The sequence below is a fragment of the Chrysemys picta genome, chromosome 2, assembly GCF_011386835.1.
Source record: "Chrysemys picta bellii isolate R12L10 chromosome 2, ASM1138683v2, whole genome shotgun sequence".
NCBI classification, from domain to species: domain Eukaryota; kingdom Metazoa; phylum Chordata; order Testudines; family Emydidae; genus Chrysemys; species Chrysemys picta.
In genome coordinates, this window is record NC_088792.1 from 162,602,344 (window position 1) to 162,627,350 (window position 25,007).

Sequence of the window (25,007 nt, forward strand, 5' to 3'; positions counted from 1 at the left end):
CTATCTGCAAACTTACACTGTCAGGTCAAGTACAGCCGACTGGAGCAATGACTTAGACTCTCTCTCAGGAATCTGGTCTCATGCACTGATGGAGGAAGCTAAAAAGATTCTGAGGTTCAGTGTTTATAGATTCCCAGGCCAGAAGGGACCACTGTGATTATCTAGTCTGACCTCCTGCGTAACACAGGCCCTAGGACTCCCCCGTAATAATTCCTGGTCCACTAGAGCAGGGGTGGGTAAACTACGGCCCAGGGGCTGCATCCGGCCCTCCAGATGTTTTAATCTGGCCCTCAAGCTCCCGCCAGGGAGCGGGGTCCAGGGTTTGCCCTGTTCCGTGTGGCTCCTGGAAGCAGCAGCATGTCCCCACTCCAGCTCTTACGTGTGGGGGCAGCCAGGGGGCTCCGCACGCTGCCCCTGTCCCAAGCGCCACCCTTGCAGCTCCCATTGGCCGGGAATCGCGGCCAATGGGAGCTACAGGGGCAGCGCCTGCAGACGGGGCAGTGCGCAGAGCTGCCTGGCCATGCCTTCACGTAGGAGCCAGAGCAGGGACATGCCACTGCTTCTGGGAGTCGCTTGAGGTAAGCGCCACCTGGAGCCTGCCCCCCTGACCCCCTCCAGCGCTCCAACCCCCTGCCCCAGCCCTGATTCCCCTCCCACCCTCCAAACCCCTCAATCCCAGCCCAGAGCACCCTCCTGCACCCCCAACACCTCATCCCCACCCCAGAGCCCGCACCCACAGCCGGACCCCTCATTCTCTCCCGCACCTCAAACCACAATTTCATGAGCATTCATGGCCTGCCATACAATTTCCATACCCAGATGTGGCCCTCGGGCCAAAAGGTTTCCCCACCCCTGCACTAGAGCATAGCTTAAAAAATCCAGTCTTGATTTAAAAATGGTCAGTAATGGAGAATCCACCACAGACCTTGGTAAATTGTTCCACTGGTTAATTACACTCACTGTTAAAAATGTGCACCTTGTGTTCAGTCTGAATTTGTCTAGCTTCAACTTCCAGCCATTGGCTGTTGTTATATCTTTGTCTGCCACATAGAAGAGTCCATTATCAAATGTTTGTTCCCCAGGTAGCTACTCTCAAGCTGTGATCAAGTCACCCCGAACCTTCTCTTTGTTAGACTCAAGGGGTTCAATCGATTTAGCTTATCACTAGAAGGCAGGTTTTCCAATCCTTTAATCATTCTCATGGCTCTTCTCTCAACCCTCTCCAATTTATCAGTTTGACTAGCAACCAGAGCATTGGCTACTTCTCTACTTTGCAAATATGGTGGGAGTGTGTTTTCCCATGAGATTTGTTTCCTGATTCCAGCCAGGTTGGAGGTGATGCAAGAGCTGCAGCTCTGTTGATTATGTGGGGTTTGCTCTTCCACGTCCCCTTGCTTTGGTGCTGGAGCCTCCTGTTCTAACCTGCCACCCAGCTGATGGGAAGGTTGAGATGATTCCTCTCTCCCTGGAGACCAGTAATTCATCCCTGCCCAGGCCAACTTGTAAAGATGTTTCTGAAGGGCAAATTCCCTGTCTGTAGAAGAAACCAAATTGCTCCAAATGGCAGGATGCTCACCCCATTCCTAAACGGACTTCACCCCAATCACCTCGTCAGCGAGTTAGACGCTACACTGCAGTGTCTGCCCACTCAGTCAATGGCAAACCCCCTGCTGACTTCGATAGGGCCAGGGTTTCACCCAACGCGTTGATCACGACTCTACACAGACACACACGCTATGTCATGGAGGGAAATTAGAACTGTTCACCAGACCTGGCTTAGGTGCAAAGCTCCGTGTCCCTCAGCTAGTGGGCAGGGCCGGCTCCAGCGTTTTTGCCGCCCCAAGCGGGCAAAAAAAAAAAAAGGTGTGATCGGAGCTGCCGCCACTTCATTCTTTGGCGGCAATTCAGTGGCAGGTCCTTCCCTCCGGGAAGGACTGAGGGACCCGCCGCCGAATTGCTGGACATGCTGCCCCTCTCCATTGGCCGTCCCAAGCACCTGCTTGCTGCGCTGGTGCCTGGAGCCGGCCCTGCTTGTGGGACTTTGTAGCAGAACCTTTCATGAGCACTAACCGTGCATGCCCCAGGTCAGCAGCTGCAGAGCCTGCATTCTGGTCAGGATGGAGAACTGCGGGCTAGGAGCTGAGGTTGTGGATACCACAGCTTGGATCAAACTTCAACTTGGGTGTGATTCAACCTGACCCAGAGCTGCACCCACATCCAGTTGGGGATAGAGCCAAGCAGGGGCTCTCTTCCCTTCAGAAATCAAACAGTGGAACCTGTGCTATGCACCATTCCTCCTGCTCAAACCCTAGTCGAAAGCAGCCAAGTGGTTTCCAGCACAGTTTTGTTCCTCTTTTAGTTAAAGAACCACTGGCCCATTCGGCTGGTCCCTGGATGGGCGCTCAAGGCAGATTTCACTGTATTGTGAAGAGACTTTAAAGGAGTCTTGCCCCCTCCACCCAATTTCAGCACATTTTGGTTGATCTATTTATTTATTCATTTCAGGCCCCAATTCTACCCTCAGATGCTTAGAGTAGCACCATGAGGTCCCGTGGTGCCAGGTGCAGAAGGTACACATCATGAGAAACAGACAGTAAGTTCATCAGGGCAGGGACTAAATAGAGAAGACCGGGAGGGAGGGGAACCTGAGGCACAGAGCAGGGAAGTGACTTGCCCAAGGTTGCACAGCAGGTCACTGGCAGAACAAGGAACCGAACACAAGCCTCCTGGCTTCTAGCCCAGGGCCCTACCCACTTGCCCACCCTGCCTCTTATGGGTGACGGGCCTGTGCTTTGCATTGACTTCAGCGAGAGTCCTGGTCAGGCACACAGAGGCAGGACTTGCCCTTCACAAGGGGCACTGACCTCAGAACACAGAGACGTGGCTACTGCATGAAAGGCAGGGAACACAATAACTGGCACTGCCGATGGAAATGGCCCGGGCACATAGGGTCCAGAGGCCAGAACGTGCCTGGTCTCACTGCACTGCTGTTCTTCCCAACAAAAGCCTGGTCCCTGCGTTTCTCCTTAACACAGCAAATGTATATTGGGCTGATGCTCACCGGGGCTGCAAAGCTTTTTGCTAACAAAGATTAGGTCCCCATTCATAGCGCAAGCCCCAGAGCTCTATGCCCTTAAGTAGGCACCATGCATAGCAAGATCAATGAGATTTTATCCTGAGTCTCCCGGCGTTTGATGTTCTTCTTAAAGCCCTGGCTCCCGGAGTTGTAGAAGAGTCTCGGCTTTCAAAGTACCCACGCGAAACCTTGGAAATGCAACCCTTCAAGGCTCAACATTGAGAAGGCAAAAAGAGCCCCCAGGTTCCTGGTTTGTTTTTTAAACCAGCCTTGTAATTTTGGGGGCGTCTGACTCACGCTTGGCATTAGCACAGTGCAAGGCTTTCCCCCTTTTCGGAGGAGTTTAATGGCTCCTGCAAATGACCCTCAAGTGGCTTGTTAATTACTGGCGGGTCTCAGCAGGACATGCCATCTGAATATGTAAGCAGCGCTGGTCATCAATGCCAGGAGGAGGGCCTCTGCTGTGAGAACCAGACGCGCTTTGTTTATCCCTGGGCTTGGATGTGGATTGGAGTTAATCAGGCCAAAGCCCATGCTGGGGGATGTGGGATCCTCATGCTGCTGGGGCTTTGCAGCGGGGAGGGGCCTCGGGAAGGGCTTCTCGACCTCTGCCCCAACACCAGACATGCTTGGCCTCTCCTGGGAGCCATCCCAGAATCCTTCAGGCTTGCTCTTTGGGGCGCCATGAGCACTGGCTCTGTGATGTGGGGGAGAGGGGTGCTCTGATCATGACCAGCAGCAACGGGACAGGAACCTGCGTGCGCTCATCACCATTCCCATGGGGGTGGCATGATTTGCACCCCTAGAGAGGGCGTCCGGCTCTCGGAGGGAATGCATGACAGAGCTGGGCCAGGCCAGCAATCAGGGCAGGGAGGAAGGGTCCCCCAGGCCTTGTGCAGATGGTGAGGGAAGCACGAGTCACATGGGTAGCAAACTTCCCCAAAGTCAGACAGCCCTTCAGTAACGGGCGGGACACCTCGAGCAAGGAGAAACACAGGGCTGGAGAACAGGGATTGCTGGGAATGAGCCAGGTTAGGCTGTGGGCTAGTCTCCCCTGGGGCATGGGGAAGGTCCCGTTGCTCCGGATACTTTCAGCTAGACTGGACAAGGCACTAGCAAGTGGGGAATGCCTTGCCCTGTCCTGGGGATGGGCTAGGTGGGACCTGTCCAGTCAGGAAATGCAGTCGGACTTCGCCAGCTGAGCCTGTTGAAAATGTGACCTTCTCCTAGTCGTGATGTGGCTTCTGTTATCTCTTACTTCCCTGATCCTTAAAACGGGGGGAGACCCTGGCCCTGGAGCAATGTCACAGGGGCAGGGGGTTGCTGGAGACTTATTGACAAGGGACAGATGGACTCGAGGAATGCTGTACAGGAAAGCTGGCTGCCACCAAGGGCCCCCCCATCACCACCACCTCCAGAATCAGGTCAGGACCAGCCTGTGCATGGAGGGAGAAACCTCTCCCTTCCACTCTCTGCAATCCAAATGCTGTACTCTTCTCTACCAAACCACTCACAGGAGGTGTCATTCTCCATACCTTACCCAGAGAGAAACTGAGGCCTGGTGTGAGGCAGTGACTCGCCCGAGGACCTGCAACATGCAGTTCAGCCCCTTGTATGTATGCATAATTACATGATTGCATGCTATGCTTTCCCTCGGCCCCTGGCCCCGTTCAGGGCACAGGACGGACCTGCTCGGGGATGTGTCCTGGTTGTGTAGTGAATAGTGGTGCCCTAGGAGTCTGGCTGCAGCTCCAGCACTCCTTGGGAGTGGGGTGGGGCTTTCTCTTGTTACACAAACCTCCACATCCCCACTACCCGAAAGGTCCCAGAGGTGAGACTGAAGGACATGGCTAAATTGTTTAACTGGGGGGAGTCTCTTCTTTGTTTTTAAGATGGGGGAGAAAAGTAAGAGAGACCCATTTATCTCTTCCCATCCCAGGAGGGAGGTGTTTCACAAGCTTTGTCCTCCAATGAGAGGCAATCTATGAATTCTCCTGACTCATTCTCACACCACCATGCGCATGTCCCCCTTCATTGGGCTGCTTGGTAGTCTTTCACAAAGCCTGTCTAACTATGTCATGCCTCGGCTATCAGAGTGTCCTGCTCAAATGCACTCATGTGCACACATGCACATATTATTTGTTTAATTAAAGGGGCCCAAATGCAACCTCACCATCTTCTGGGACCTGAGAAGTAGGAAGGAAATCAGTGAAAGCCTCCCAACATCACCACCATTCACTCCCTTTGGAGTCTCAAGCAAACCAATCACACCCCCAAGCAGGGCTGTTTGGAGCTTGTTGGGAAGTTGATATTTCCCCCCATGAAAATTGTATGATGAAAACAAAACATTTTCGTTTTTGTCAAAAATCGCCTTTGAATTTTTTGGGGTTTTCATAAAAAAATGGAAACGCTTTTTTTTCTGCAGTGTTTAACAATGGAAATGTTGGGTTCTGTGGGTTGTTTTGGTTTGTTTTTTTCCCACAACATGACAACCAAAATAATTTTTTCTACAAAAATGTCCATTTGGTTGCAAAAGCTGTTTTCTGTCCCCCCCAAAAATGTGTTGATGGAAAAATTTTGCCCAGCTCTATGGTATTGCAGGCTGCTGATAGATCGAATCATTTCAGCATGGACACATTGGCCCTACCCTCAGCTGGTTTGCCTTCCTTGATCCTTTTCTTTCCCTGGGCTAAGCTGGTTCCCCGTCATAAGTTAGAGCAGTCTGAGGATTGTTCTAGTTTCCAGTGGCTGCCGGGGGCCTGAAGGCCAGCAGCTGGGGAGCTAACAGAGTGGGCAGAACCCTGGTTTGGCTGTTCCCAAGGCAGGATTTCAGAGCAGCTGTCTCTGGGTGGACAATACCTGGCCACACTCACTGCTTGGCTTTGGAGTTCATTAGTTTGGGTATGTTTGAGAGCATGAATGGCTTTGCAGAGCCAACTTGCCTGTGGGGTGAGCGCTCAGCCCTGCCACACAAGAGACAAATCGTTGGGGTTCAATCCACCCTCCCCAGGATCCCACTGGGGGGAAATGAGAGCTCCTCGTATTCTGCTGTGGGGAGTCAGCCCCTGGCACTTTGTGGCTTGCACAGTTGCCAACTTTCACGGGGTAAATAAGCACCCCGACGTTCACAATAAGCCAAAAATCAAGCTAATCCCATTTCAAAACAAGACCGAAACAAGCCAGTCCCCCTAAGAACCCCAACACTCTATGTGACTAGATCCCCCCGGTGTGCAGTCTGGGACTGTGGTGGGCCTGCTGTGCACCCCTGACTCTCTCCCACTCTTGCCCCTGCTTCCCCCCTCCCCCTTTGCCCCTGCTTCCCAAGAGCCGATCAAAAAGAAGCAACAAGCTACAGGCCAAACAAGCTACAAGCTATAAGCCAAAAACTAGCCAACAGGCAACTCACAAGCAGGGCCGGCTCTAGCATTTTTGCCGCCCCAAGCAGCACAAAAAAAAAAAAAAAAAAAGCCGCAGTCGCGGCGGCAGCTCTACTGCCGCTTCATTCTATGGCGGCAATTCGGCGGCAGGACCTTTGCTCCCAGAGGGAGTGACGGCCCCGCCGCCAAAAGGGCCGGACGTGCCGCTCCCCTCTTCATTGGCCACCCCAAGCACCTGTTGCTAGGTTGGTGCCTGGAGCCGGCCCTGCTCACAAGCCAATTAAGCCAAAAACAAGCCCAATTTTTGCGTTTTTTTCCATGGGTTTGGCCTGTCTGGTGGCTTGATCCTGCATGGTGCTGAGGGCCTCCCACTGCTGCTCAGGAATGTTCAGTGCCTTGGCAGGAGCAAGCGTTTGCTGCTTTGCCACCATGGACTGAATCAGTGCCCCGAGCTCAGTGGTGCCGAGTGGTAAGCGATTCCCTCTGCCACAGGAGCTCCCCTCCCCAGGAGGCCTTGAAGCACAGAGGGCAGTACAGGGAGAGTGTGTGTGGGGATGGGGGAGGTATAATGGAGATTAAAGCCAAAGAAGCAATTGCAACGGTGAAAACAAAGCACCATACTGGAATATGCCAGGCACCATTTTATTTAAATATGTCAGTTTGTTTATTGGTCAATAATATAACAAAAGACCTTTTATTGTGGATCTAGTCATTTAATCATAGTGTAGTTATCATGGCTTTAACACCGTGAGTTAGATTTTAGAGATAAAGGGATACTGAAGAAGCTGGAAGCATGAGCTGAGCTGAGATTTTTCAGTCTAGAGGAGTCAGGTCTGTGCCAATCCAGACCTCTGCACCTCCATGATATTCACAACAGGTTTGCTTGCCAATAGCAACCCTCTTGCTGTCTCTGGTTACTAGTGAGCCCTGCAGGGGTTGAGAGGAAGGATGGTCTTGTGGTTAAGTTGTTGGCTAGGGCTCAGGAGGCCTGCGTTTAAATCCTGAGACTGTTCCAGAATCCCCGTATGACCTTGGACAAGCCAGTGAATTGCTCTGTGCCTCAGTTTCCCATCTGTACAGTGAGGATAACAATAGTTCCTTTCTGCCACCCTTGTCTGTTTAGATTGTAAACTCTTCAGGGCAGGGAGTGTCTGTGTATGTATAGCACCTGGCACGATGGGGTTCCAATCTGTGTACCCAGTTACCCAGTGTAATACTAATTATAAAAAGAATGTCGTGTGTTCACTGTGTCTAAATTCTCGAGACTGCTTTGAAAAACTCAACCATTAGTGTGATTAAATATTAAGACAAACGCCTGTGCCTCTCCTCTCAGCCAAACTGTAACGGGCCAGAACATTTATCACACGTGGAAGAAAAACAAATAGCATTTGCAATGTTTAACAATAGTGAACAGTAACAAAGGAGACAGAGCTAGTGGCATTCTCAATGGCTCTGTCCATTCCAAGGTCAAATTCTGCTCTCTGCCGCCTGGGTGCCTCCGCTGGGAGGTGCGGTTCTGTCACTGAGAGCAGAATTTGGCTCCTAATGTTTTTGCAAGAGATGCTTCACATCGAAAATCCTGCAGACTAGAGCCGTTTCCCAGTGCAGTGTCTAGCAATACAGACACCAAAAGGAAACAGTGCTTTCACAACCCACGAGGACAAGGGCAGAGCAGATAACGCCTATTGGTTTGGTTTTTCAAATAATACAGCATGTAGAAAAGGGAAAGCCCATACAAAGGAAAGTAACTAGCACGCTGCATTTTTTTTTTTTTTTTTTTGCTGGAAAACTGTTTTGTGCAAAAAAAAAAATCCCCAGATCTAGTCAGCAGTTCTGCCTCCCCTCTAGGTGCTCTGATCTCCCCCTCTTTGTAAATTACATGGTTCTCTTGGTGACCATGCACAGAACAAACTGGGTGTGCACTACTATGAAAGTAACGATAAAAATCTCTTGGCCTATATGCACGAAATATAGAGCTATGTATTTACAACATTCACAGAACATTAAGAAGAGCTATTTACACCTGAGTGAGTACGTTTTGCTGGCCAGCATTGGCCCAGTTCAGACAAAGCTGCGGCAGAGGTTGCCAGGGGAAGGAAACATCCACGAAATTCCCCTTGCAGAGCTTGTCTTCCCAGATTCACTGATCAGGGTGGGGTTCAATGTCAAGGGGGGTGTTGTGCATTTCCCACATCCCTGCCTTTATCCTCCTCTGTCTTCTTCTCAGCCTTCTTTAGTGAGGGCTGCATGGAAAGGCCAGGTCAGAATGCCAAGAGGACAGCACCACGCGGGCAGCTTGATCCCCGCCATGCATTAATCGGTGGGTGGATGATGACCTGAGCCTTTGTCCTTATAAGCACTTAGACTTCAGATCCTTGGGGATTGGTTCCTGGCTGCACAGGGCTTATTCCCTGCCACCCCCAGAGAGGGACGAGCCTTGAGTCTCATGTTGGTAGCCTGGCCATGCTCATCATTGAGCTGCAGGATCTCTGTCACCCAGAGGAGAAGAGCTTGCTTCAGTTGCAGCCACATTCCTCGATGATCATGTCTTCATGGTGGCGGAGGACAACTTCCCCTTTCTCATAGTACAGCATGGAGAGGGGGCTCATCTTGACTGGAGCACAGGCTGGACAGGGCACGCGGTTGGGCTGGTACAGCTTTAGCAAACTCTGTTGGGAAAGGGGAAGGCGTTAGTCACCTGGCTTGTACCAATGCAGCCTGTGGCCAAGGTTTGCCAACAAGTCTAGTGACTGTGGGTGCCCCACTTGAGACCCCTTACAGAAGCCTGATTATCAGAAAGTGCTGAGCATCTCCCCCCCCCCACTCCGGGAATCCGGCCCTGGCAAGTCCTCTCTAGCCATGCACCCAAAATCACTAGTCCCTTTGGAAAACGGCCAGTCCTGGTAGCACACGCAAGCTCCAGCCATGAACCAGGACCCCCCTTGTGCAAGGCGCTGTACAAACAGAACAAAAGCTGCCCCCTACCCCCAAATAGTCCTTGCTCTGTGAGTAGCCCTGCTGAGATCGGTGAGGTCACTCCTAGAGCACGGTACCCAATCAACAGCAGTATGGGTGGCCCTTAAATAGCCTGGATGCACCGATGTTCCCAGGATAGGACCTGCTGCAGGTAAAGGAGCCAACCCTTGCACAGAACCCCATTGGCTGCACCCCTCCCTGTGCCCTGAGACATTTTAAAACCAGACTAAACCATACACTAAAAAGCATAGGGGCCAATCCTGCAGTGGCTTTAGGATGGGAACGGGGACATGGACTGTGGACTTAATGGGTCCTTCCCATTTCGAATGTCTCTGGTTCTAGGATGCTGTGGTTGGCTTAGCAGTTCACATGAAACGGAACTTGGGAAACTGCCCACTATTCTTTGTGTTTCACTGTTATCTCCATGAGCAGCAGACCACACCCTGCACAGAGCCAGGGGACAGCTCATCCCGTAGTGGTGGGGGGCAGTTCAGGGAACCTCTGCAGGAAACCTTTGCTCTAGCAGAGAGGAAGAGGCCTCATTTACCTGAATATACGCATGGTTAGTTGGTTTGAAGGTCTCATCCACGGGCGCTGGGCACTCTCCCTCACACCGGTAGGCGTTGTACTTCTTGGGGTAGACGATCCAGCTTCCCCAGCCGGTCTGCTCAAAGTTCACGATCATATCTACCCTCCTGCACAGAGACCTGCCTTCCTCCCCCAGGCCCGGGGTGGAGAGGTCGGCCATTTTAATCCTTTGCCTCTCCTGCTTGTTCCGACGGTGCCGGCGGTTCCCCAGCTCTTTGGCAGTGTTGTCAATCATGACATGCTTGGAGGTCTCCACAGTTCTGATGAGGGTGGATGCCCGGGAGGGCTCTGCTGAAGGTTTATCTTTGGAGAAAACAACCAGCAGGACCTTGTCCGTCACACCATGGGATACGGCTGGCTCCATCTGGCTGGAGCCACTGGAATTCTGCACACCCATCGATCCAGTGACATTGCTGTCTGACCCGGTCCTCTCCTCCCTCTCCTGCCCCTGGGAGCTCTGAGCATCTGCATGCTTCCCGTTGCCGGAGGCCACCCCTTGGTGGAGCCAGGACTGAAGCAAGCTGGTGATGTTGAACACTCTCCAGGAGGAGTGGCTGATAGCAGGACTGCTGGTGAAGGTGCCCAGGAAAAGTCTGTCCACGCGGGTCTGGTTGCCCTGATGCTTGCGCTCGTGGCTGTGGTAGATGTCCACCGTCACATTCTGGAACTGAGGGAAGGATGGCAGGCGGACCCGCAGCTCGGCCAGCCTCACCTCATGGCTGCCGGAGATGGAGGTCATGTCGAAAGAGAGAGTCCAGTGATCCCCAGCCTGGAGAGAACCTGCAAGAGATCAACACAGTGCCAGAGGTGAGGGACCTGCCCAGCACAAAGCATTCGCCCCACAGCCCTTTCTGGGGACTGTAAAGAATCCAGGGGTTGCCCACGGGGCACTGGTACTGCAGTGAGGGGCGGGCAGAGCTGCAATGCCCCCAGGAGAGCACGGGGGGGCACAATGCCTCCTGGAGCTTCTGGGGGTGCAGCTGCTCTGTGCCTGCTCACACAGTTCCCCCCCCCCCATGCCCACGAAGTCTAGTCCTGCTGGTTGGTGCAGGGGGGAGCAGAGCAATGGGCCAGGCCTGGGGGAGCAGGCCTCTCGCTGTCACAATGGTCATGTCTCCCAGGTGTGGGATGCTTTGCCCCATTCCAATGGATCTCCCCCAGTCTGGACCCAGATTTACCCCCCTACTCCCCACACGTGGAGTTGTATCTTGTTTATTGGTTTAATTCGCTAGGACTGGGTTCTGCCTGGCCTCCCAGCATGGCACAGCAGGTGGGGCAGAGGGGGCAAGGAGCCTTCTCCACCTTCTTTACGTGGGCCAGGGAGAACTGCCGCTCTGTGCTGGGTGAGGGAGCACAGGCCCCAGCTCCATTCTTCACCCCGAGGTACCAGCCACCTTGCCTGGCCTTCACACAGGAGAGCATGCTGCCCCTCACTAGGGGAGCTAGGAATAGACCCACAGCATCTGCACCCCACATGGCGCCAAGAGATATCTGCCTCCCAGTTAGGGTGACCAGATGTCCTGATTTTATAGGGACAGTCCCGATATTTGGGACTTTTTCTTATATAGGCACCTATTACCCCCCATCCAAGTCCCGATTTTTCACATTTGCTGTCTGGTCACCCTACTCCCAGTGCTGGCCCTGGGGCACTTCAGTGCCACCCTGTCCTGGCCTCGCTGGGGGCTGGGCCTTGGTAGTCCTGGCCAGCCCTTTTTTATAGTATGTATTTAGATGTACCGCTCTCTAAAGGCACAAAGCCATCCCTCCCTGGGCCGAATGAGCTATGCAGTGACGCAGCAGCTTCCCCAGAGCCAGGAAATATGGCAGGAATGAACCCCAAACTGCACCCTGCCTTACCCCACCAATACCAGCCCCGCAGCAGCAGCTGAGGGTTTAATGTACCCCACTAGTGCAGTCTAGTACTAAATGATGGTCATACCCCCAAGCAAGAGGGGCAGATCTAATCCTGTGCCCTCTGCTCTACAGGAGGTCAAACTGCGACTCCTCCCCATATCCACCAGCCGCTTCTCCCAGCATCCCTTCCACCTTACCCCAACTGAGCTGCAGCCAGCTTGCCCTCACCCAGGCCCCAGTCTCTACCAAGCACTGATTAACACAGTCCTGCAGTTAATGAGGGCTGGGGGGTTCAAGGAACCTCTAAGGGAATGAGTGGTCAAAATCTCATTAAAATTCAATGGGATTGTGGCTTCTAATTCACTTAGACGCCTTTGAAAATCCCAGCCTAAGTAGTTTCCTTTTGTTGGGTTGTTTGAAAATGTAAAGCACCATAGCATCCACCAATCAGCCAGGCGAGGCTTTGATATCCCATTCATTCCCATAGGATCAGAGTGCTGCATAAATACCTACTTCTCACCTAGTGCTTTTCATCAATCTGTCTCAAAACCCTTTGCAAAGGGGATGGGGAAACTGAGGCACCGAACAGTAAAGTGACTTGCCCAAGGTCACTCAGCAGAGCAGTGGCAGAGCTGAGAATAGAGCTGAGTCCTTGCCCAGGGGTCTAGCTTCTACCCCACACTGCCTCCCGATAGAATTGTTCATTAATGCTGTTCATGCTGTTGCTATTGGGTAAAATTTGCAAATTTTACCCAAGTGACTTAGGGTAGGTGCTTTTGAAAAAGCTCCCTGTTGTCAGTTATTTACAGCATTCATAATATAAAGTCATGCGACTTAGAGTGGAGAAAACAGGAATTATGCTGATGGGAAGACGCCCCACCCTTATTCCAAAGCACTAGAATAAGGTTTGCCAGGGCGTCTGTTTCCTTTCTTCTAGTAACTTTGCTAGGTGGTTGGTTATTTATAACTTTCCTGGATCTGGCCATGCTTGCTTCTGCAGCTATTTTAAATGCTTTGCTTGTCATCATACAGTCTTTGTTCAGCATCTGAGGCCACTGCCGCTGCAGTCGGCAGGCCGAGGGCTCCCATGAATGGAGTGAGAAATGCAATGCCCACCGGTGCGCTAAGGCTTTCAAAACTGCCTTGTGAATTAGACAGTCTGTTCCCTTCGCCTTCCCCAGGGGCTGTTTTCCTTGCTGTGGCCACGTTCCCCTTTGCATCCAATAAGCAGTTAGTTAAAATCACTGCACTCTGCCACTAAATACTGCAATAGCAGTACAGTACACTACAGCCTGAGACGACACTGGCGTGTTGAAGGGCACTAGCCAATCTCCCTGATCCCACGCTGGCCTTTGGCAAGCCGAGGAAGGGACCTACTCCACTGTACAAAGATTTGCCTTTCCAAATAACCTGCCAGCCAAAGTTTGGATACCAAGGGCAACACCTTAGCTTTTCAACCACTGGCAGGGGAAGCCAGGGCAAGCATCCTCCCACTGCAGAGTTCAGGATCCAGGCTCAGGACTGATCCCTTCAGAGCAAGACACCCCCCCCTCCTCCCTCCACGATTCTCTCCCTCTCTCCCAGGACATGCCACCCGTTAACAAAACAGCAACTGGCTATTGCCCAAGCTTGTTCCTGCCAGATGTCAAAACAGTACAGATGTGGATTGGGTCCCCATGGGGTCCCTGCTTCACAGACGTCTGGGGTCCCAATCCACAAAAGCAATGGATAGAAGCACTGGACTAGCCAAGGCCCTACAGGGAAGAGTCTGATAAGCAGCAATCAGTCAATGAGGTACTGACAAACCTGAGGGCTCAACCCCCATCACCGTATTGCTGCTGCTGAGCCAGGTCCTAGGGCAAGCTAGAAACACAGGGAAGGAAGAAAGGAAAAAAAGAAAGAAAAAGAATAAATGAACATCACCTACTTCTAGCCACGAGGCTTAAGACTGAGTCAGATTCCTGCAGTGCTGATGTCTCCAGGGTGGGCTGTCCCAGGTGATTCCCAATGACCAGAGATCTGTACAGCTGCATCATGTACAACGGGTACCGGAGAGCAGGGTGTGGGTGCCGGAAGCCACGGACAGTAGACAAATTCTTTAGCCCTGGGCTAGGTCCTGCTGTATGTAGCTGCTGCTCATCCTTCTGCTGTGAGACCCCGGTCAGCTCTGACGTGCCCAGCGGCATGAGGATGAGAGCCCAACACACCAGCTCCAAGCCACACACGTTCCTGGGTGGCATAGCTGCTGCTGCTCTCTGAACTAAGCTTCTTACACTTCCCTCTGGCTCTTTTCAACACCCGGAGCTGTCTGGCTCTCTGAGTGTCTTTCCTCTTCACTGCTGCACTATATACCTGAGGCTCCCTGAGCAGGCTCTAGCCTGCAACCCTTTGATGTCAACACTCCCTCCATCCTGAGTCCAGAGCTGTCAAACCTTCTACAGTCTCCACATGGTCCCTATTCTTATGCAACCCCTCCCTCTAATGAGGAAGTGATGGGAAGACACACAGAGCAGGTGATTAATTACCTCTCAAAACTCTTCCCCATTATGCATTGGCCCAAACTGGAATGTGGCCTGAGTGATCATTTCCCAAGGGCCTGAGAATGGTCAGATCCTGAAATTCCCCTTCATCCTGGTGCATTTGCTGGTGGCTTCTGCTTTTACACTTTGCCCAGAGAGAGGGAATCTGGATTTGGGTGGCAATCTCTCTGCTTGTTAGAAGCTCATCATTTTGGTCTGGGTGATTGCTGTGTGATACTTGTGAAAAGGGGGCTGTGGAGGTAAAGGGTGAATTGTTTTATTTGGGACACTTTGCAGTGCAATAAGTGCAAAATAAAGTTATTTAGAGCATGGAAACAGGCTGGCTGCTTTTAACAGCAGCAAACTGGAAGTGAAGTGTCATGAGAGACAATATAAAGCTAAATCTTTTATGATAAGGGAAGCACCCGAGATTGCAGAAGAGCAAAGAGGAGAAAGAAGACCAGGGAATTTCACTCCCTGTTTTTGCTTGTTGCTTTAGTTTTGTAAAGAACCTACCAGCTCCTTTTTACTGAGTCCCATTAGAAAATAGAATTCTCTCTGTATGCCCATTCTGGAGTGAAGTTGGACAATAACTGAATTTCTCTAACCAATAAGAGGCAGCAAAATGCTTTTTTGAAAACCATCCCAGTTTCAAAGCAGAATTTCGTCTCTCTTCTTCAACCGGGCAGAGAAATTCACATCAGTAACATGCCCTGAGGTCAAAGTTTGGTCCTGTGTTCAGTCTTGTTTACATTGTGCCGTACTATTTTATAGATCAGTAGAGTCCTCTTGAGTAACACTTTTTACAGCAGCACTGTCACATTGCCAAGCATTTCCTCGGTATCCATCACGGTGCTGGGAGAGCGCTGTGCTTCTGGAAGTGCTCCTGTCACATGAGGCATCCTATGTGGCCACTTCGTTTTTATGGCATTTTTCATAAAGAGTAGGGGCGCTGATTGAGTCCTGGCCAAATTCCAATTAGGATAATTCTATTCTGCCTCCCTAAATTCCACCCCAAGCATTTTCAGTCAGATGGAATACTCTCCTGCTAACAATAGGATTATTTACTGAGTAAGATGCTGCTCCGCGTGAGAAGGGGGATCAGAACCTGGCTTGGGGAGAGTAAGGACATACTGGGTGTTTGTGGGAAAAGTCAGGAATTGAACAGAGATCTCCCAAGTCCCAGTCTACTGCCTTATATATAAAACTAAATCAGGCTCCTAAATCTTTATATCCTACCTATCTACTGTGCAAGTTTTATTTATTGTACGATGCCATCTGAAGCAGGTATATTAGAGGACAATAATGAGTGTAATTTAGTCCCTAGCCTTGATGGAATAATATATGTGTAAGGTCTATAGGGATCTGTCTGGCTCCATGTGATTCAATGGATCTTTCTGCTAACTCAGAGTTCCAAAGGTAAGCTCTGGGGTACAGAGATCTCTTGTGGATTTGCCACTCCCTGAAGGATTTTGGGCCCATAAGCCAGCAATCCTGTATCCATTTAAGGACCCAGTGGTTTCCTGTGTGGAAGCTTATGGAGGAAATTTGAGTGCCGGATCTGGTCTTGTCATTTTTCCCCCCATCTGTGATGGGCATAAACTGGATAATAATCTATGGAATAAAAACATTTGTTTGCTTAATCCAGACGTACTTTGACACAAACTGCTGCTGTAGGTGAAGAATATTCTTTGCCTTGCAGCTCTCCAGTTGGAGGGGCCATGAGGGAATGTTTCGATTCCTGCTCCACCGCAGACTCCGTGTGACCATGGGAAGTCGCTGAGTCTGTCTGTGCCCCAGCTCTATCCGTACGATGGGGACAAGACCACTTCCTTCCTCTCAGAGGTGTGGTGAGGATAAATGCACTAGACTGTGAGGCACTCGGTGAAGCGGGCCATACCTAACATAAATAAATGGAGACGGCCCATCCGTAATAGGAGAAGAAGGTATGTCCTGGGTCAGGTCTTTCACCACCAAGCTTGCCCCCTGAAACCAACGTCTGCCACTGCTCTAACCAAATCTGTGCCCTTGGAAACCCACCTCTCCCCAAAGAAACAGACCAGTGCCCTGGCTTCCTGCTCTTCATTTAATAACCCTCGAGGACTCTCCAGCCAGCTACCATAATGAGATCTGCAGCAGCAAGCCCAGCCACCAAAGGCCAACACCTCCCGACAGAGGGGAGGAAGCTGTGACTCTAGGAAGAAGGGCACCAACCTCTCCGGTGCTCAGAGGTGTTCTCCACAGCACACTCTGTTCTCCCAGCCAGTCATTGGCAGTAGCCCTGCCAATACGCCTCCACCCTACATGAAAGAATCCATCCTTGTTCTGATGCTTCAGATCTCACTTGAATGGCCAATCAACTTCAAAGCAAATCCTTTCATCTTGATTTGAAGGGAAGTTCCAGCATTGATTCACAATCCACTCGAGTTTGTTTATTTTGTTTCCTTTCATAGTGCCTCGCGCCTTGGCAATGTGACGCCACGTGTCTGGAACCTGCATCTGACCTTGCGTCTGCCACGGGCAGCAGAGGAGCCGCAGTCGTCACTACTAGAGGCAACGATGCCCCACCCATCAGATTGCAAGGTAAGGCTAAAAGCTCATTGGAGGCTAACCCAAACAATGGTCCAGATTCATCCCTGGCACAATCCCATTTACAGAGGTCAATTTGATCCATTATGCTAAGTTCTGAAGGCTGCTGAATGCAGCTTCAGTGGACCACCAAGGAGAGTGGGTTACAAAGGTGGAGGGTCTCCTAATGAGACATCCCTTCCAGTGGCCCTGGAGAGTTCAGCCCCCGGTACTGGGACCAAGAGCCTCCCAGCTCACCTTAGCTGTTGCAATGGGATATAAAGCGAGAGGCATCTCTGGGTTAGTGGGTCCCAGACAGCTTAGCGCAGATTGTCACCAACAGCTTCATGGCACCCTCAAATGAACAGGAAGCCAGTACCAAGACCTGAACATGGGTGCAATAGGACCATAGTGGCCTGCCCTGCTTAGATCATCTGGGCATATCTAATTTAACCAATTCCCTGCCATTGCAGGGGTTACCCTGGTCCCTCCTAATCTCTGCCTGTGTCATAGAACAGTTTAGTCTCCTGAGGGCTGTAATATTTTGGTCTAATTCAGGGTGTTGTGGTTGGTGTGCTGTGGCTGGGTGGGGTTTAGTGGCCTGTGGTATACAGGAGACCAGATGATATGGTCCGGTTAGGCCAGAAGAGACCGAACTTTATGGCTCTGTCAGAAGGCAGATGGCTGCATTGCATTGCATGGCAAAGGCATGGAAGTCCATTGTGAGGCCACTATCTCTTGGCCAGCCGCGGATGGGGAAAGGTCCTTGGGCCCATGAGCTGTGATGGATCCAACTGGAGTCCACCTTGCTGAAAGGCAGGCAAACATTCCCAGTATTCCCTTTTGCTGCCATTACCACTGCCACTTCCTTTTGCTTTTGCAGCAGCTGGCTTGCTGGTACCCAGGTCCTTCTATCAGCCACGCACTTTGGATGCTACAGTCTCATTCAGCTTTGATGATGATACTCCTTTTTAGTGTATCTGTGCAGCCCAGGCTGTTTCACCATCCCTCCCAGTGTCTTCACACACTGCACTCCTTGAATAGAAGGGGAGAGGAAACCTATCCCTTCATGAGAGAGCAATTGCCTTGTGCTGCCCTCTGGGGTTTCTCACAGAGGAAGAGGTTGGAATCCCTTTCAGAGTGTACACTCTTTGGGCCAGCCATTGTGTCTGCATACAGGAAGGAATATATGTTTGAGGCAGGATTGGCGATAGTTAAACTGACTCAAATGGAATCGAAGTAAATCTAAATGCAAAATGAAGTAAATTCATTTTTTTAAAATGTGCCTTAGGTGTTGTAGAGAAGAATTAGTAATAATTGAAAGCGAAGCTGCTAGCCTGATGATCAGATAATGCAGAATAGGCTGGAAAAGCTCTGAGAAAGTGTTGGAAATCAGTGAGTGCCTGGAAAGCAAGTTCTGTCACTTACGTTATGTTTTGCTTTTAGTTTGTTTAATGCAGCGCACATCTGCCCAACCAACTGTGAGATCAGCCAGGCAGAAGGTTTGAAAGAAATGGTAGAACTTGTCCAACACAGATCAGTAGCTCTAGTGAAACAGAGCCTTTTTTTTTTAAATGTATCCCTCTTGCTTATCCCTGAGTGCATATACGTATACTGAAACATTCAGCCCTGACATAAGCAGGTACAACTTTGTGGGTTTCAAGGCTGTTTAAGGAGTAGCTTCAAATATAGCCATGTGTGAACATTTTTAAAAGCACCTAAGTCCTATTTTAAAAAGTGACATGGGCACTTAGGCCCCAGTGGAAATCAATAGGAGTTAGGAGCTTAAAAACCCTTGTGGTTCTGGGCCTTAGGAGCTTACTTTAAATTCAATGAGGGTTAGGCTCCTAAGTCACTTCACATGCTTTTGAAAATGTTACTCTGGGTCTAAAATTGCAAAGGTAAGATATTTCTGGGGTCCACTGACCCTAAGGTGTCGTAGAAAGATGTCTGTCTGCTACAGACATTTTAAGCTTGGACGTTTTGTGGCAGTATTGTTTGCATGTTTCCCTTTACTTAAGCAGAGTTGTTATTATTCATGGATTCATTTTCCCTAATGCAAATGCAGGGCTGTTATCTCTGGGAACCTATTGTATTACATTGCTTTCTAGCATTCATCTTTCTCCTTCCAGGCACGTCCTCATGAGCTGGCCTCTGACATGGGTTCGTACTGCCACCCAGTGGCCAGAGACATAAATCTTCTCTTTCCCTTACTGTCTTTTCCCAGAGAAAGGTCTCTTAGGACTGGAGTACTTGTGGCACAAGTACTCCTGTTCTTTTTGCAGATACAGATTAATACGGCTGCTAGTCTGAAACCTCTTAGGACTATTTTTCATTTCTCCCCAGCATGCAGTTAACATACAAGATTCCAGCTCTCTCCACTGCTGTTAACTTTTCCCCAGCATGCATTATCTGGAATGAAGTGGAACTATATTTTCCCCATCTTGTGAAACACACTGTCCATATTCTCACCGCAGTTATTCCCATCTACCAAGATGAACCAGGTAACTATAGGTCAGTTAACCTGACATTAATCTTGGGCAAAATCATGGAAAGGCTGATACAAGACTCCGTCAGCAAAGAATTAAAAGGTGGTAGCATAATTAATACCAACCAGCACAGCTGTATGGAAAATAGGTCTGGTCAGCTAAACTCAATATCATTTTTATGCGATTACAAGTTTAACTGATAAAGGTCATTGGGTTGACATGGAAAAATGTCTATAAAGTGATTGATTTAGACCCAGAGCCGGCTCTGGCTTTTTTGCCGCCCCAGGCAAAAAAGCCGCCCACCGCCGCTGCCCCAGCACGGCAGGGGAGGGCACCGAGCCCAGCCGCAGGCCGCTCTCCCCAACCGGCCAGAGTGCCGGGGGGAGGGCGGCAAGCCTGCCGCGGCTCCACTGGCGGCCGGAGCCCCGGGAGGAGGGCGGAGAGCCCGGCCGGGGCTCCGCTCTCCCCGGCGGCCAGAGCGCCGGGGGGAGGGCAGCAAGCTGGCCGGGGCTCCGCTCTCCCCGGCGGCCAGAGTGCCAGAGGGAGGGCGGAGAGCCCGCCGCAGCTCCGCTCTCCCCCATGGCCAGAGCGCCGGGGGGGAGGGCGGAGTGGCGGCCAGAGCACCGGGGGGAGGGCGGAGAGCCCAGCCGGGGCTCCGCTCTCCCCGGCGGCCGGACCCGGAGCACCGCGCCGCCCCCCTCCAGGTGCCGCCCCAAGCACAAGCTTGGTGGGCTGGTGCCTGGAGCCGGCCCTGTTTAGACCTGCCCAGTATGAGCACAATATACGATCCGTATAGCTCAGATTACATAGATTAAAATCCAGCTAACTGGTTGATCTTATAAGGCAATTGTGAATGAGAAATCATCATCCAAAGGAGGTGCTTGCAGTGCAGCCCCCCAGGGATCTGTTCTTGGCGCAATGCTATTCAATATCTTTATCGATTATCTGGAAGGAAACGTAAAATCAGTGCTGGTAAAGTTTTCAGATGACACACACATTGGTAGAGTGGCAACTAATGATGAGGCTAGGTCAGCTATACAAACTGACTTGGATTACTTGGTACACTGGGCTCATTTGCACAGCAGGTGTGTTAATACAGGCAAATGCAAAGTCACATCTCAAGGAACAAAGAATGTAGGTCTCAATTAAAGAATGGGGTTGGGAAGTACCCTGGAAAGCAGTGACTCTGAAAAGGATTTGGGGGGTCATGGTACATGATCTCCCAGCATCATGCTGTTGCTAACTGTGTTAATGTAACATAAGATGGGGAATATCAAATAGGAGTAGGGAAGGAGTATTAGCTTTGTATACCGCATTGGTGAGACCATTACAGGAATGGTTGGATTCTTTATCACTTAAAAGTCTTTAAGTCAAGACTGGATGTCTTTCTAAAAAATATGCTGTAGTTCAACCACAAGTTATGAGCTTGATACTGAAATCACTGAAATTCTATGGCCTTTTGTTGTGTAGACTTAAAATATGTATAAAGCTCAGAATAACATAAGAACAGCCATACTGGGCCAGACCAAAGGTCCATCTAGCCCAGTGTCCTGTATTCCAACAATGCCCAATGCCAGGTGCCCCAGAGGGAATGAACAGAACAGAGAATCATCAAGTGATCCATCCCCTGTCGCCCATTCCCAGCTTCTGGCAAACAGAGGGTAGGGACACCATCCCTGCCCATCCTGGCTAATAGCCATTGATGGACCCATGCTCCATGAACTTATCGAGTTCTTTTTTGAACCCTGTTATAGTCTTGGCTTTCATAACATCCTCTGGCAAACAGTTCCACAGACTGATTGTGTGTTGTGTGAAGAAATATTTCCTTTTGTTTGTTTGAAACCTGATGCCTATTAAAATAGTAGTTTAAACTAGAAGTTAGTATTAAAATAGAAATAGTTTGGTCTATGTTAATGATATATGGCTCATAGCACTGAATTCAGAGGTGCTGTAAGTTGCACATTAGTAAGTTCGTGTGAATATGAATTTTATGTGAGGGTAAATTGTTGTAACTTACCCAGCAAAGGAGTAAAAGGGTAAGGTTGTAGCAGGAAAAGCAACAAACAGGAGAGTATAGGGAGCTGTAAGATAAAGTAAAGGGGGAGATTGATATCTCTTAAACTCTCCTGTTAGTCTTGCTAGCAGGAGTTTGTTATAAATCAGTTACTTCAAACAGGATGAAAATGCGACTGATTCTTGACACATAATTTTTATTGGTATCTGATCCAGCACCAATTGAAATGGCTTTGGGTGGAGATGGAAGCATACCAGAATACCAAATGCACATACTCCCCCTCCCCACACAACTCTGCACATGCTCAGGATATCAAGGATCCGCTCTGTCTCGTGCTCAGGATCAAAGAGTCCAGTTATGGTCCCACAGCCACTTAGGAAAATGAAAAGAACATTTTTGTTTCTTCCTTCTGAAGTGTTCAAAATATTGATGGCCGTTAAAAGTGCTTAAAGCCAAGAGAATTTTGACTTCGAACAGACTGATCTTGAAAGCCTGCTTTCACTCTGAGGAAAACAGACTCATTAAACTCAACTGGGGCAAAATGCTACACTCTGATGCAGGCAATGTACCTCAATTCCCAGCACATGTGTAGAACTCAGTCAGATCATAGGAATGGTCCTTTCAGTCTGGCATCTTGTCTCCAACACCACCAGTACCAGATACTTCAAAGGAAGGTGCAAGAAACCTCATTTTGGACAATGATGGAATAACCCACCCGGATGGAGAGTTTCTGGTGTGAGCAGAGGTGTGGGTGAGAAGAATTGTGCATACTCCTGCAGTGCCGGAGCCAGAAGGACTTGGAGAGACTCAAGCCCACAAGATTGCCACATCTGAAACCCGCGACTTCAACTTCCCAGCCTCTTATGGGACAGAACTGATTCCCTGCGGGTGAGGCAGAAGGATTTCCCCGCCTGAGTTCCACTCCTCTGGTGTAAGGCTCTGGCTTGGCTATGTGGGATGTCCCCTCCCCAGGCTTGAGAGACGCCACTCCAGCCCGAGCCATAACATCTACACAAGCTCTGCTAGCACAGACCCAGGCCTGGAGGCCTCCCCAGGTGCAGTATTGACATACCCTGCGTGACCGAGGGAGACGACTGGATTAGCAGTGAGCACTCCTCAGTGTGGTGATGCAGGAGATGGATGGGAAGGAGGTGGGGGAGCTGAGAGAAGATCAGGAAACTGGACAGGGGCCTGAGGAAGGAAGGGCAGGAGGGGGATGGAGTTGATCAGTGTCTGGAGGCGCGAGAGATGGAAGGATGCCATTGGTGGTAAATTAAGGGAGAGACTTTCAGCACCGACAGGCTGGACAGCAGCTCCCCAGGATGAGAACTCCACCGCAAGAAGGCAGCTCCAGGACATTGTTACAATCCCTTTTATTTCCTCCCTGGCCAAGGAGGGCATTTGCTTTGTCTTCTGTTATTAGTTACTATTTATGTAGACTGCAGTGACTTCCCAAATTCATGATCATTTAGGTCTCCAACATAACCCTGGCCATAGTATTTCACCCGGTGATTCCTACTGAGCCCAGCATTTTGTAGGAACTAGCGCACTCTGTTGAGAGAGACATCCACCCTACAGTTCAGAGGGAAGGGTCCACCAGCATCCCAGCAAGGACTGCTTGCCACAACTCTGTCCTCATTTTATGGCTTCTTACAGCTCTCATCATTGAAATACATAGGTGTCACTGGACAACAAGTACAGTTAGAGAAGGAGGCCAAGATTTGCAATAATGGGTGCCCAAAGTAAAGCTCCGGAGTCCATATCTAGGCACCCACAGAAATAACCTGATTATACAGGTCAGCTCCCACTAATTGAGTTTGGTACCTAAGTCTGGATTTAGGAGTCTAACTGGAGTAAACCATTTTTAAAAATCTTTCCCTAAATTTGGTTAAGATTTCTCTAGATGATCCTTCCTTCCCCTTTTAATAAATGAGCATATTTGCCTCAACCTTTATCCAGATTGTGCCATTCCTATTTGTCAGTTACTATATGTGACAATCTTATCTTAGCTATCAGTGTTCAGATACCAAGTTGATAAGTATCTTAGTGATACCATTAAATTGAGAAAGAGACCAAGCAAAGTAATAGAAGAGCTGATCTGAGACTCTAAATAACAGAAAGTATATGTGATGATAATGTGGCATTTGCTTCTGTACAAGCCTATTTCTTCCTGCTTTTTGTCTGTCTGAGCCCCAAACCACTATATAATCGAGGGGAGCAGATGGGTCCTAATACCAGGGAGACCTTGGTTACTTTGGTAAATTGGACATAAATTGGGGGGAGGGATAGCTCAGTGGTTTGAGCACTGGCCTGCTAAACCCGGGGTTGTGAGTTCAATCCTTGAGGGGGCCACTTAGGGAATCTGGGGCAAAATCAGTACTTGGTCCTGCTAGTGAAGGCAGGGGGCTGGACATGATGACCTTTCAAGGTCCCTTCCAGTTCTAGGAAATAGGATGGGATAGGACATTTGTCATTGTTTGTATTACAGTAGCACTCCAAGGCCCCCGTGATGACGGGGAATGTCATTGTACTGAGGAAGATACAAATATAAAAGAAAAGAACAGTCCAGGCCCCAAGTACTTTACAACCGGAAAAGGGACAAGAGGCATCGGGACAACATGGAATAGACAAGGCTGACAAAAACAGGAATGCAAGGCTGCGTAGTCAATTAGCTCAGCATAACATTTGGAGGCTTAAATGTTTAAATAAGACAAATTCTGAAGAGACCATGGTGATTGGTGCAGCGTAAGAACATGAGTAGGACAGAATATTAATGAATCACTAATTGGCCACACACCTAGCCAGTGTACCTGGGCATAGCGATGGGTCATTAGAAGGCATTGGAAGTAGGACAGGGTCTGTGCATACTGAGTTGGGGAGGGCATTTGTCCAACTCTTGCCCATTTGGTACAAAGGTGGATGTGTAGTTAATGACAAAGTTGATGCTGTTATTTCTTCTCTTGATGTTCCATGTTTTAAACATCGGGTGTAGCCATGTTAGTCTGTATCTACAAAAACAACAAGGAGTCTGTTGCATCCGAAGAAGTGAGGTTTTTACCCACGAAAGCTTATGCCCAAATAAATCTGTTAGTCTTTAAAGTACCATCAGACTCCTTGTTGTTCATGTTTTAAACCAATCACATAGCACTTCAAAGGGCCTCACTGAATGGAAGGAACTTCTCCTTTGATGTCTCAGGCTCATTCAATCACAGGGCTCTTCCCTCTCTGTTGGAAAATATTGCAAACTTTTGAGAAAAGATTCATATTCCTTTTGGAGATTCCTGAGAGGCTGTGAAGGCTGGTGATCTGGACACAAGACCAGGAGCCAAGAACAGCAGACTTCTTCTCTTGGGCCTGTCAGTGAATCATTATGTGACCCTGGGCAAGTCACTTTGCCTCTCTGTGCCTCAGTTTCTCCACCTGTAAGATAGGGATAGTATTTCACAGGAATGCTGTGATGGTCAAGGCCTTTGTCCCTCTCAAGTTACTGGGAGTATTGACATTGACTTCAGTGAGAGCCCCATTGTCTGTGAGTTAATGTTTGTG

At 49.9% G+C, this 25,007-nt stretch overlaps 1 protein-coding gene and 1 long non-coding RNA gene across 2 annotated transcripts; one reads left to right on the top strand and one right to left on the bottom strand.

Annotated features, from left to right (window-relative positions):
• Nucleotides 1–7,141: 7,141 nt before the first annotated feature.
• On the bottom strand, nucleotides 7,142–14,439 carry LOC101946816 (nodal homolog 2-A). The gene is made up of 3 exons (XM_005286569.3): nucleotides 13,799–14,439; nucleotides 9,977–10,797; nucleotides 7,142–9,122 (listed from the first exon to the last, which is right to left on the bottom strand). The coding sequence occupies exons 1-3, from the start codon at nucleotides 14,109–14,111 to the stop codon at nucleotides 8,970–8,972; spliced, it is 1,287 nt and encodes a 428-aa protein (XP_005286626.2). The 5' UTR covers nucleotides 14,112–14,439; the 3' UTR covers nucleotides 7,142–8,969.
• Nucleotides 14,440–16,841: 2,402 nt separating this feature from the next.
• On the top strand, nucleotides 16,842–23,415 carry LOC135981568 (uncharacterized). The gene is made up of 3 exons (XR_010598648.1): nucleotides 16,842–16,973; nucleotides 19,305–19,462; nucleotides 21,677–23,415. It is a non-coding gene; the product is annotated as an uncharacterized LOC135981568 (long non-coding RNA).
• The last annotated feature ends 1,592 nt before the right edge of the window (nucleotides 23,416–25,007 follow it).